At 50.6% G+C, this 14,252-nt stretch overlaps 1 protein-coding gene across 2 annotated transcripts in view; it reads left to right on the forward strand.

Annotated features, from left to right (window-relative positions):
• Nucleotides 1–1,067: 1,067 nt before the first annotated feature.
• Nucleotides 1,068–14,252, forward strand: part of LOC134948362 (ficolin-2-like) — a 48,831-nt gene continuing 35,646 nt past the window's right edge. Inside the window, exon 1 of one of the 2 annotated variants that reach the window (XM_063936296.1) lies at nt 1,068–1,248. In XM_063936296.1, coding sequence (XP_063792366.1) covers nt 1,179–1,248 — 70 coding nt within the window. In that variant the 5' untranslated portion in view covers nt 1,068–1,178. The remainder of the gene's footprint in view (nt 1,249–14,252) is intronic. The other variant, XM_063936295.1, reaches the window with a different exon arrangement.

Genomic DNA, 14,252 nt, shown 5'->3' on the forward strand with positions numbered 1-14,252 from the left:
TGTCTGAAGTGCCCCGGGCCCCCCATAGCCTTAATCCGGCTCTGGGTGGGACAGATGTAACATGTGCAGAGAGAGTTAGATTTGGGTGGGGTGTGTTCAAACTGAAATCTAAATTGCAGTGTAAAAATAATGCAGCCAGTATTTACCATGCACAGAAACAATATAACCCACCCAAATCTAACTCTCTCTGCACATGTTACGCCTGCCCCACCTGCAGTGCACATGGGCCCTCATTCCAAGTTGTTCGCTCGCTAGCAGATTTTAGCAGCATTGCACACGCTAAGCCGCCGCCCTCTGGGAGTGTATCTTAGCATAGCAGAATTGCAAACGAAAGATTAGCAGAATTGCAAATAGAAAATTCTTAGCAGTTTCTGAGTAGCTCCAGACCTACTCCTAGATTGCAATCAGCTCAGTCCGCTTAGTTCCTGGTTTGACGTCACACACACGCCCTGCGTTCGGCCGGCCACTCCCCCGTTTCTCCAGACACTCTTGCATTTTATCCTGGCACGCCTGCGTTTTTCCGCACACTCCCAGAAAACGGTCAGTTTCCGTCCAGAAACACCCACTTACTGTCAATCACACTACGATCACTTCAACGATGAAAATTCTTCATTCGGCCGTGAGTAAATCTACTAAGTTTTGTGCTAAAATACTTAGCGCATGCGCACTGCGTACCATGCGCATTTTTGCCTTAATCGCTCCGTTGCGAAAATCGGCAACGATCGATCAACTCAGAATGACCCCCATGGTTTTGCCGAACTGCTAACAAATTTGCTGCTGGGATCAACTCAGAATTACCCCCAGAGTCTTTGTAGTTTTGTGCTTGGACGGGAAAAGATGAGCAAACAAATGTCCTACAACTCCTATAGTTATTTATCATATTATCAGCTGTACGCACATCATTAATCACAAGACAAGTATTGCAGCATCATCCTTTAATGACTGAACTTGGCTGGGAAAAATCTTCATGTAACCAAGTTTTAATATACTTTAAAAAAAACTTGTTTGGGAAATTCCGGGAGAGCAATTGATCAGTTGTCGGTGGATGGGCTTATACATAGAGGTCACAACCGGGCGTGAGAAAGAGGGTGAATATAAATGGAACTGGCGTTGGCAATAGAGTTCATTAAGCAAGGGCTGAGCGAGGCACTGACTACAGTATTCCACCAGACGCTGCCATGCTGGCTTTAGTGCTAGCTGGACTTGCAGCTATGACCACACTGGGCGATGGTGAGGAAGCCTGTCCAGGTAAGTTATTATAGCGTCTTAGGGGGGATCTGTGTATGGCAGTGCTAGAGTACCGCTGTCATTGTATGATGCATCATAAACAGTTATTATGTGAGGAAGAATTCATTTACCAAAAGAGTAGTAGATTGGTGGGATAGCCTTCCAGCCGAGGTGGTAGAGGCAGTAGTTGAAGCTGGGAATTTAGAAGTGGGCATGGTAAATGAACCTGTACAGTGTGTGCATTATTAGTGTTCATAAGCATCTATAAGCAGAGTTCTGTGTCACCCACCTGTCCCATAGCCACATCACACAGACACACATAGTACACACAGACACACATAGTACACACACACACACACACACACACACACACACACACACACACACACACACACGGGACACACAGACACACATAGTACACACACACACACACACACACACACGGGACACACAGACACACACACACACACACACACACGGGACACACAGACACACATAGTACACACACACACACACACACACACACACACACACACACACACACATGGGACACACAGACACACATAGTACACACACACACACACACACACACACACACACACACATAGTACACACAGGCACACATAGTACACACAGACACACATTGTACACACAGACACACATGGTACACACAGACACACATGGTACACACAGACACACATAGTACACACAGACACACATGGTACACACAGACACACACATTAGACACACAGACACACATAGTATACACAGACACACATAGTACACACAGACACACATTGTACACACAGACACACATGGTACACACAGACACACATGGTACACACAGACACACACATTAGACACACAGACACACATAGTATACACAGACACACATAGTACACACAGACACACACATTAGACACACAGACACACATAGTATACACAGACACACATAGTACACAGACACACATAGTACACACAGACACACATGGTACACACAGACACACACATTAGACACACAGACACACATAGTACACACAGACACACATAGTACACACAGACACACATTGTACACACAGACACACATGGTACACACAGACACACATGGTACACAAAGACACACACATTAGACACACAGACACACATAGTATACACAGACACACATAGTACACACAGACACACATAGTACACACCGGCACACATGGTACACACAGACACACATGGAACACACAGACACACATAGTACACACAGACACACATAGTACACACAGACACACATGGGACAGACAGACACACATGGTACACACAGACACACATGGAACACACAGACACACATAGTACACACAGACACACATAGTACACACAGACACACATGGTACACACAGACACACATGGGACAGACACACACACATAGTACACACAGACACACATAGTACACACACAGACACACATAGTACACACAGACACACACAGTACACACAGACACACATGGTACACACAGACACACATAGTACACACAGATACACATGGTACACACAGACACACATGGGACAGACAGATACACATGGTACACACAGACACACATGGGACAGACACACACACACATGGTACACACAGACACACATGGGACAGACAGACACACATGGGACAGACAGACACACATACTACACACAGACACACATGGGACAGACAGATACACATGGTACAGACAGACACACATGGGACACACAGACACACATGGGACAGACACACACACATGGTACACACAGACACACATGGGACAGACAGACACACATGGGATAGACACACACACATGGTACACACAGACACACATGGGACAGACAGATACACATGGTACACACAGACACACATAGTACACACAGACACACATGGGACACACAGACACACATGGGACAGACACACACACATGGTACACACAGACACACATGGGACAGACAGACACACATGGTACACACAGACACACATGGTACACACAGACACACTTGGGATAGACACACACACATGGTACACACAAACAAACTTGGGATAGACACACACACATGGTACACACAGACACACATGGTACACACAGACACACTTGGGATAGACACACACACATGGTACACACAGACACACTTGGGATAGACACACACACATAGTACACACAGACACACACACATGGTACACACAGACACACATGGTACACACAGACACACATGGTACACACAGACACACATAGTACACACAGACACACATGGTACACACAGACATACATGGGACAGACATGGTACACACAGACACACATGGGACAGACACACACACATGGTACACACAGACACACATGGGACAGACAGACACAAATGGTACACACAGACACACATGGGACAGACACACACACACATGGGACAGACATGGTACACACAGACACACATGGGACAGACACACACACATGGTACACACAGACACACATGGGACAGACAGACACACATGGGACACACAGACACACATGGGACAGACACACACACATGGGACAGACATGGGACACACAGACACACATGGGACAGACACACACACAAGGTACACACAGACACACATGGGACAGACAGACAAACATGGTACACACAGACACACATGGTACACACAGACACACATGGTACACACAGACACACATGGTACACACAGACACACTTGGGACAGACAGACACATATGGGACAGACACACACACATGGGACAGACATGGTCCACACAGACACACATGGTACACACAGACACACATGGTACGCACAGACACACATGGGACAGACAGACACACATGGTACACACAGACACACATGGTACACACAGACACACATGGTACACACAGACACACATGGGACAGACAGACACACATGATACATACAGACACACATGATACACACAGACACACATGATACACACTTGGGACAGACAGCCTGCGGATAACACACACAATGCAGTCTCTGTCTCTAGTGAAGTACCTGCCTGTGGGATATTAGTTGATCTCCTTCTTTGTTTATTCTCATCAGTTTCGGGGAATTACCTTCCATCTGCCTTTAGGTCCCTCTCTCTCTTATTCTTTTAAACGGGTGTACTACGAGATACCGGCACTCGGGTTTCTGGCACACAGCATACCGGCGCCGGGAACCCGACCGCCTGAATGCCGGCAGCGGGTCGAGTGCAAAAGAGCCCCTTGCGGGATCGCTGTGCTCGCCATGCTGCGGGCACGGAGGCGCGCTATGCGCACTACGCTATTTATTCTCCTTCCAGGGGTGTCTAATCCCGACGCCGGTATGCAGAGCGCCGGGATCCCGACAGCCAGTATATCGAGTGTCTCCCCTCTTAAATACATGTTTATTGCATTTTGCACATACAACAGTGTATACAGCAGCAAAAAGCGCATAATAGAAACATAGAAACATAGAATTTGACGGCAGATAAGAACCACTTGGCCCATCTAGTCTGCCCATTTTTTTTATCCTTTAGGTAATCGCAACCCTTTTTGAACCTTAATTATTTGTAAGGATATTCATATGCCTATACCAAGCATGTTTAAATTGCTCTACAGTCTTAGCCTCTACCACCTCTGATGGGAGACTATTCCACTTATCCAGTACCCTTTCTGTGAAGTAATTTTTCCTTAAATTTCCCCTGAACCTGCCTCCCTCCAGTCTCAGTGTAAGACCGCGTAGGGAACATACTGTGACCATAGCGGCATAAACGCACAGTCGGGGCTTCCGCAGCGCCGCTCAATGCATCAGCTTGGCTTGGAAGGGGTTAATGTTTTGTGGTGGGAGGAACGTGGAGAGAGGGTCCGAGGGGCTGATTGGCTGGATCATGTATAGGGGCTGGCCTGTCATACATATAGGCTGCTGACATGGTACTTCCTCCCTCTTTTCAGCTCTTCTCGTGGAACTGCTAAGTAACCCCCTTTTTATTTATCTCTTATATTGCTTACAGTATTTAATTTTCCTATCACTTTATTCCTTTTTTTTTATTCTCTCCCCTTATTATCTTCTATACTCTCTCTGCTGTCCCTTTATCTCCCTTCTCCTAACTATTACTATCTTCATTTTGCAGTTGGCATTCTTCTCACTTCCCCCCTCCTTTCTCCTTACATCTCTCAGGGGGGGAAATGCAGGTCTCTGTGGCTGACTGGCAAGGCGCAGCGCAGGGCTCCCCACACGGCTTATGGACTCTGATGGTGTCCAGCCGTAACGGGGAAGACCTGTTGCGCCCTCTGCGCTGGAGACTCCGGCCGCGCGGGTCCGTGTACGCCCGCCCGCTCGCACTCCCCTTCGGCACCTGTTCCCGTCTCCGTCACCGCCGCTGGCTGCGGCGCTAGACGGAGCGACGGGGGGGGACGCGCCCGTCTGAGGCGGCCTGCCAGGGACAGTGTCCTGCTGTCCCTGGATCCACTGCTCGGGGCTGCCCACTCGCACTCCCCTTCGGCACCTGTTCCCGTCTCCGTCACCGCCGCTGGCGGCGGCGCTAGACGGAGCGACGGGGGGGGGGGGGGACGCGCCCGTCTGAGGCGGACTGCCAGGGACAGTGTCCTGCTGTCCCTGGATCCACTGCTCGTGGCTGCTGCTGTAGGGGCTGACCACGTGGGGCCGGGAACAGTCTCCCGCCCTGCGCATCGCCCGCCCGGCCACACTTAGTAGTATAGTGGGTCCTAAGTTCAATCCCCACTATGGCTGCAATTATATTAAAGGGTGGGAAAGCCCATATTATATATTGTATCAGCAGGAGGGAGGGTGGATCGCGTAGCTGCCAGGCAGGGGTCTGGCCAGCGCGCGCGTGCCACTACCGCCATGGGGACTACAGGGGCCCATATGAGGCCTGTTAGTGCGCCCCGGGGACAAGCCCACCGGCAGGCTCCCTCCTGTGGCATGGCGGGGCCACACACCCGCTCTGCGGCTGCGGATGGGCTGCTGCCGGCGATGTCCATTGAAAAAACTGTCGGCCTGGGGCGTGCCGCGCCCGCCCACGGTGGGTCGGGCCACCTGGCCTCTCCTGCCATGGCTGGATCCGTGGTACCAGCCCCTTCCGGGTCTGCTCACAGGCCTCTTCGTACTGCAGCCAGCCGTGACAGTGTGGCCCCTACCAGTCTCATACGAGGCCGGCGTGCGACGGCGGGAGGCGTGCGTTCTGTCCCGCCCCGCGTCCGGATGCCGGCTTCCGTCGCTTCAACGGATAGCTCTCAGTCAGACGTGGAGCTGCCTCTTTCTAGTTCTGGCAATTCTCCGGTTTCTCCTCCCGGGGCTAATGCTCGGGATGAGAGGAGGTCGCGGCGCGGCCGTTCCGGTCGGGGGGTATCGTAGCGGAGCGGACGTGCCATTGTACCTCACAGTGAGGGATCATCGGAGTCCTTGCTCCCGACGGGAGGTTTGCGAAGCTCCCGTGGGGCGTGCGACTCGCGTTCTTGGTCTGATCTTAGAGCCATTTGTGCCTCTGTCGGCTGTGGCTCCCTTGTTATCCTCCGTACCCGGGGGACCGTGTCTGGCCACTTCTTCTTTGGAGGATAGCATTGCACAATTTCTTATCTCGCTCCGGGCCTCTGGCTCGACGGTCGCCCCGCCCGCCCCACTCCCGGCGGCTGCTGGTTCGATAGGGGAACATTGTCTCTCTTTTGTTTCCCCAGCCGCGGACGTTGGGCCAGGACTGTAGTCAGTCGGCGGATCCACAAGTCGGGACGGATGGAGTTCCCCCTCGTACTGGTGAGTCTTCAGTGGACCCTGACTGGTCCAAGGGGAGCGCACTTTCACCCCATAGTGGGGGTGGGGATCTAGTACTCAGTCCCGCTCATCTAGCAGCGCGTAAGGTTAACGGCAAGCGCGATAGGCGCAGGTGTCGGGGCACGGACTCTTCCCTTGCCTCCACGTCCTCAGAGGGTGTCCTCCTACGACGATGGTTGGGACAGGGTCAAGCGTCAAACACGGCGGCAGCAATGGCATTTTCCCTCTTCCGCCTCGCACGCGTCGGTGGAGTCAGACTCCGTTTACTGCGCCAACACAGCAATGTACCGTGGTCTGCGGCCCCGGGTCCGAGACTGGATCCGTAAGGGCCTATATGTCTATATTTTGCCCTTACTAGCGATGCTCGTATAGCCTTGCTTTCAGCTAAGCAAAAGGGCCGGGGCAGCGAGGACGCTTTGTGCTCCTACCAGACTTTAGTTAGATCCTGTTGATCTTTGCGGCGTGTTACTCAGAGACGCGCCCGGACGAACACATGACCATCATGCGCCATCAATTCCTGATACACGTGCTGTACCATACTTGGGGGAGTTACTACGAGGACTTCCGGCGCAAACAGCATGGGCGGCAAATCTATACCTTCGGTTAAAAGTATGTGGTATTGTGCTCGGAGCTGCCGCAGGGTTCAGTCGGTACAGCAGGAACGACGGGTTCCACGACCTGCCTCTCATTCTGCCGGCTTTTTAGGGGGTTCATGGCGGGCGGGGCATGGTTAATGCTTCGCTTTCAATCCTGCCCAATGCGGTTTGGGGTGGAGGGTGTCGTATGCGTCACTCCTGCACCAGCTGTGGCGGAGGCCACAGGATCAAGGACTGCCTCAGTACACGGCACAGGGGTAATTCCGGCCCGCAGTGCCGCGGCCCCAAGCGCTGGCCACAGACCCCACCCCAATTAGACTTCGGGCGTTCATACCCTGGCTGCGACGGTTCCCGCGGCCGGTGGACCTCCTATTCTTATACTCGGGTTTACGCACCTGGTTTCCTCTTGCCGATACATGGTGACAATGCTAAATTCCTTTGTCGTATAAACAACCCTTAATGAAGTCTAAGAACACAGTACGCTGTTTACTTAAGAAGTACCGTAAGGGTACGCTAGTTGCGTAACGATCGCTTAGTCGTAGGCGAGACGCTCAAGCGTCACGTTCGCTCACGGCCCAGTGATCACAGGACAGCACGTTATTGGTGATGACTAGAGTAATGATTCGCTATGGCGTAGCGGACGCTCGAGACCACGAGGAGATCACCAGCGGCGCAGACGCTCACAACGCTATACCTTTATGTCTAAACCTTTTATCAATGAAATACACAGAATACCTTAATGTGAATACAGGGTGTAAGTGCAACCTTGTGTAACCTGACTAACTACAAAGCTGCTTGAGCGTCACCGACGCTCAAGTGAACACTTAAAACTATAGGAAATACACAGATACTGGTTTAGGGTCCAAAGCCTATTATCTGTATTATAACTATTATACTTGCAAAAAGAACCACAGTACAAAATGATACACTACAATATAACAGAGACTTCCTAACCGAATAACTATACAAGAAATACAATACAATACTATGCTGATCTAATACAATACAATATTAGTCAATGGGAGATACGAGAGAAAGAGAAGGGAGAGAGAGAGAGAGAGAGAGAGACGGAGAGAGAGAGAGATTGGCTCACAGTAAGACAATATGATTACGGAGAAAAACTTACGCACAAAGGGTATGATCGCATGCGCCTCTGGACATCCAGCTTCCCGATTATCAGCAATGAGAACCGTTTGATGAGAAGTGAAGGCTGGATGCCACAGGCCCGTCTTTTATGCTACTCACACAATGCAATCTAATGGTCCCTACAACCTCATTGTCCATTGGACGCAGGAATTCGGCTTCGCATTATAACAAAAGGTCATAGGGTGATTCATACAGGTGGGCTGTGACGATTTCAAACAGCTCAGGTGGGTGGGAAACTAGGTTTCCCGCCGCATACCTGAGTATGAGTAAATAATAGAAATGGACATAAACTTCTTATGTCCATAACTATCCGCACGAGCGATTAATACGCTCCAAACCAACACCGGAATATTGTTAATTAAATACTCTTCCGATGGGTACCAAACACTGCTGTATGATTCCTGTTAGACCCTTAGCACAATACAAAGAGGGATTCCTCCGTTCAGGGACATTCCATATTAACCAAACTTTCAGAATCTATCAAAGGGACCATGGTCTACAAACTACATTAATTGTGAAAATATGTAACGATTGGGTCGCACGCTACGACTACATACTCTTTACCGTAAATACGCATACCGATGCGAGCGGGTGCACGCATCAGCGGGTATGCGCTATCACGGGAAAGCGCACGCATGCGCAGCGCGGACCAGCGTGAGGTGCAAATATGGCAGCGTGTATAGGGATATTTTTCTGACTTTGACAATGGACTGGGAGGTCCCGGGGCTAGTACTAACTTGCATTCGGATCGGGAGTTTCTGGGCGTGCTCCGGCAGAAGGTTGCGGCTGCATTGTCGTTGGCCGGGAGGATAGGCTTTCTCATCCATCGTTCCTGTCCTATCGGGTCATCGGTTTTGATGAGGCTATCCCTATTATCAGGTAGGGTCGTTCACCTATCTATAAGCTTGATTCGGCCATAGATGCCATTCGGTCCTTTGGTCCGGGCGGTAATGTGTGAATTGGATATCGCGTCAGCATTTCGCTCCTCCCGCTGCACCTTTTTGTCTTTCGATTTATGGGTTTTCAACTGGATGATGGCTACAACATCCATCGCTGCCTCCCCGTGGGTTTTTTCTCTCTTGTGCGCTGACTTTGCAAGGTGCAGTTCTTTCCTCCGCTGGGGTCTGCAGCAGGCGACGGGCTAGCGGGGTATGTCGCCCTACCTGGATGATTCTCTTTGCTCGTCCCACCTGGCTCTGTTCGCTGCGTCGTCTTACTATGGTTGGCCATTGGCAAGGTCCCTCAGCCTCCTTGTTTACCTCGGGATTCAGATGGATACAGTCGCTGGTCTCTGAAGGCTTTTTGGGGACAAGGTGTTGCGTCTGCCCGATGGTATCCTCTATTAGCTCGCCGCGGACAAGCTTACTCTACAACAGGCTCAATCCTTCTGTGGCCTGTTTCTTTTTGTGGGGAAGGTTATCCCCATAGGTAGAGTTTTCTGTGGGAAATTGGAACGGCCGACAGTTGGGATTGGACGCCCTCATCATTTTCTTAGTTTAGCACTCGAGGTATTTACGTATTTGGGACGGATTTCTAGTTCGTTTCACCTCCTCTCTGGAGTTTTTACGGACGCCTCTGGTGATTGCGATTCTTGCTGTTGCTGGATATTTTTCCCATACTGGGCACAGGGGCGCTCTGGCGCTATGCCCGGCGTAAAAAACAGGTGGTCTTCTTTCGCGACAATTTGGCCGTGTTTTTGCCATCATTAGGCAGGAGTTCACAGCCTTGCTGGACTGCTGGTCTTCGCCCAGATAGTCTTGCTATGCAAGGTGACCAACATTACGTTGCGAGACAAGCATGTCCCGGCTGAGCGCAACAAAATTGATGATACCCTTTCTCGCGGCGAATGGCAGTGGTTTCGGCAGTTAGCTCCTGCTGCTCTACTGCTTCTGTGTGCGGATTGGAGGATTTAGCCCACAGGTTTTGGCTCCTGCAACTTTTACGGCTTATCTGGCCAAATTGCTACCTTCTGGAGAGGGGCCATAGTGGGTAGGACCCCTCACAAGGCAGATGGCCCATAGTTGCATTGCATTTGGGATCGCTGGGATGGTGGCAGAAGGCCGATCCCATAACATCTGGATAGCTGGCTCTCAGGGATAGTGGCAAAAGGCCGATCCCATAACATCTGGGTAGCAGGCCCTCAGGGATAGTGGCAGAAGGCCGATCCCATAACATCTGGGTAGCATGCCCTCAGGGATGGTGGCAGAAGGCCGATCCCATAACATCTGGGTAGCAGGCCCTCAGGGATGGTGGCAGAAGGCCGATCCCATAACATCTGGGTAGCAGGCCCTTAGGGATGGTGGCAGAAGGCCGATCCCAGAACATCGGGGCAGAGGGCCCTTAGGCCGATCCCAGAACATCGGTGCAGATGGCCCTCCAACATTTAGGTTATTATTTCAATTATGATTTTGAGATATTTTATTTTCCTGAGCTGTCTGCTTTCTGCTATGTGTGAAAAATATTTTCAACCGTCCCTTAGTTAGACAGGGAGTTTTTTCATCCAAGTTTAGATTTAATAGGCCTTCCTTTCAGTCAATAGAGGCCGTCGACGTATGCCCCGAAGGTTTGGGGTGTAGGATTCGGCGCTCACAATACGAGGATACGGGGTTACGATATGGGATACGAGGTTCGCCTCTTCATGACGGCCTTTACGATGGCCTTCCACGGTGCGCCCAGGGTGGTGAGCTGTGGTCCGTCTCTCGGACTTCAGCCTCGCCCATGCTGGCGGCCTGCGTCGTCGTATGCCCCGACGGTTTGTGGTGTCAGATTCAGCGCTCCAGGACGGACGTGGCCGGCACGGGGCAGTGGGTTCGAATGGGTCAGGCTCGTGCGCGGGGCATTTGTCCAGTGGCCGCGATCCGGGCTTGTTCGTCCCTTCTGCCTCCAACGGCCACCGGGTGGCTCGTCCATCGGGATGGTGCCCCATTGTCCAGATATCACCCCCGGTCGGTTTTGGAGCGTTGTCTTTTGTACCCGGGTCTATCTCCGGCCGACACTGGGACTCACTCTTTCCGCATCGGCGCTGCGTCAGCAGCCGCTGCGGCGGGTTGGTCCGAAGTCGAAGTCCGGGCACTGGGTAGGTGGAGGTCTGGTGCAGTCATACGCTATATCAGGCTTTTTCCTCCCAGTGCGCCCCTTTGAGGACTAGCCGCTCGTCGCAGTTGCACTTTGCGATTGCGGGGGCCTTGAGGAATTTTTGTTTTATCGTTGGTTTTAATTACGGTTTTTGCCGGCTAACGAAGTTTTGTGTTTTTGCCTCAAGTCAAATTGGGCGACCCTTCCCCCCAAAACCCCCTCCCCATTAGGGATGCAGTTAGGTTGCCCTTCCACTACTCATACTATCTTTATTTGTTTATTAACCTGCGTCACACCCTTCTTTTGCAGGACGGCGGTTAGATCCGCACTTTATATGATTCGACGTCAGCTGTTAAAACTTATGGCTGACTGGCTGTATTGCCTGATCCTCTGGTCAGCCATCGTCCCTCGGCGGTCTTGGCCTGGAGCCTTTAACCGGGTCAATGCGGTTGTCGGTCATGCTGTCCTCCAGCATGGCGACCTGGTCTTGCCGCACGGTGGTATCTCCTTCCATGATCCGTCACAGTACTGGTATGACGGGGTGCATCTAGTCGTCGGCTGGTACGCTGATCTTCTTGGAGGTCATTTTTCACATTCTTAGGCCCCTTTAGGTAGTTTTTCTTGGGTTCCGTTGCGTTAGTCCGTGTTCTACTTTTAGGTCTCTTTCGTTTGTTTTGTTCTGCTTTTTAGGTCCCTTTAGTTAGTCTTTTCGGAGTAGGTGGCGGTGGCAGGTTGGTAACCTGGCAGTTGGCCGGTTTCTGAACGGTTACTTAATTTTAATTATCAGTTCAAGGTTAGTAAGTTTGGGTGTACTTTTAGGTAAATTTTATAGTTTCATAATTAGTTTACGGGCATCGCTTTACCAAGTGGGTCCATATAACTGGTATAAACATATGTGGATGGTGGGGCCGGTGGCCCAATTTTTACCATGTAGGGGCGGAGCTTACCTCCGTCCCTGCAACTATTGGTGGGCAGGGGTAGTGGCAGAAGGTCGACCCCTGTCCTTGGATTTTTGATTTTCGATGTCTGGGATGGAGGCAGGAGGCCGATCCCGGAACATCTGGGGCAGAAGGCTCCCTCACACATATGTTTTTATTGCTTGTTTTTCTGTATTATAACATTGATCACCCATGTTACGTTTATCATGCTTAACCGTTCTTCTCCCCGCCACCTTAGTTAGAGAGGGAAGTCTGCATTTTAGTTTTAGTATTTTAATAGGCCTTCCTCTCAGTCAGAAAATAAAAGCTGACCCCTTTCACGCCAATTACAGTTGTTGTGTCTTTATTTTATAAGATAAGTGTGCTTGAGTGGCGCGTGGATGCATCTGACGTGTGAGGTTTAAGACGGCGTAGGGAACATACTGTGACCATAGCGGCATAAACGCACAGTCGGGGCTTCCGCAGCGCCGCTCAATGCATCAGCTTGGCTTGGAAGGGGTTAATGTTTTGTGGTGGGAGGAACGTGGAGAGAGGGTCCGAGGGGCTGATTGGCTGGATCATGTATAGGGGCTGGCCTGTCATACATATAGGCTGCTGACATGGTACTTCCTCCCTCTTTTCAGCTCTTCTCGTGACCCGCCCTCCCGCCCTGGGGACTTGGTTTTGTTTTTACTTCATTTGTTCTACAGTCGGGTTCATTGTGTCGGCTTTTGGTGGCCGGTTTCTGAACGGTTACTTAATTTTAATTATCAGTTCAAGGTTAGTAAGTTTGGGTGTACTTTTAGGTAAATTTTATAGTTTCATAATTAGTTTACGGGCATCGCTTTACCAAGTGGGTCCATATAACTGGTATAAACATATGTGGATGGTGGGGCCGGTGGCCCAATTTTTACCATGTAGGGGCGGAGCTTACCTCCGTCCCTGCAACTATTGGTGGGCAGGGGTAGTGGCAGAAGGTCGACCCCTGTCCTTGGATTTTTGATTTTCGATGTCTGGGATGGAGGCAGCAGGCCGATCCCGGAACATCTGGGGCAGAAGGCTCCCTCACACATATGTTTTTATTGCTTGTTTTTCTGTATTATAACATTGATCACCCATGTTACGTTTATCATGCTTAACCGTTCTTCTCCCCGCCACCTTAGTTAGAGAGGGAAGTCTGCATTTTAGTTTTAGTATTTTAATAGGCCTTCCTCTCAGTCAGAAAATAAAAGCTGACCCCTTTCACGCCAATTACAGTTGTTGTGTCTTTATTTTATAAGATAAGTGTGCTTGAGTGGCGCGTGGATGCATCTGACGTGTGAGGTTTATGTCCTCGAGTTCTAATATTTCTCTTCCTTTGAAGAATGTTTCCCTCCTGAACTTTGTTAAAACCTTTGGTATATCTGAAAGTTTCTATCATGTCTCCCCTTTCCCTTCTCTCCTCCATACTATACATGTTAAGATCTTTTAGCCTTTCCGGGTACGTTTTGTGATGTAGGCCATGCACCATTTTAGTTGCCCTTCTTTGTACACTCTC

The sequence above is a fragment of the Pseudophryne corroboree genome, chromosome 8 (genome assembly GCF_028390025.1).
Source record: "Pseudophryne corroboree isolate aPseCor3 chromosome 8, aPseCor3.hap2, whole genome shotgun sequence".
Classification (NCBI taxonomy): Eukaryota; Metazoa; Chordata; class Amphibia; order Anura; family Myobatrachidae; genus Pseudophryne; species Pseudophryne corroboree.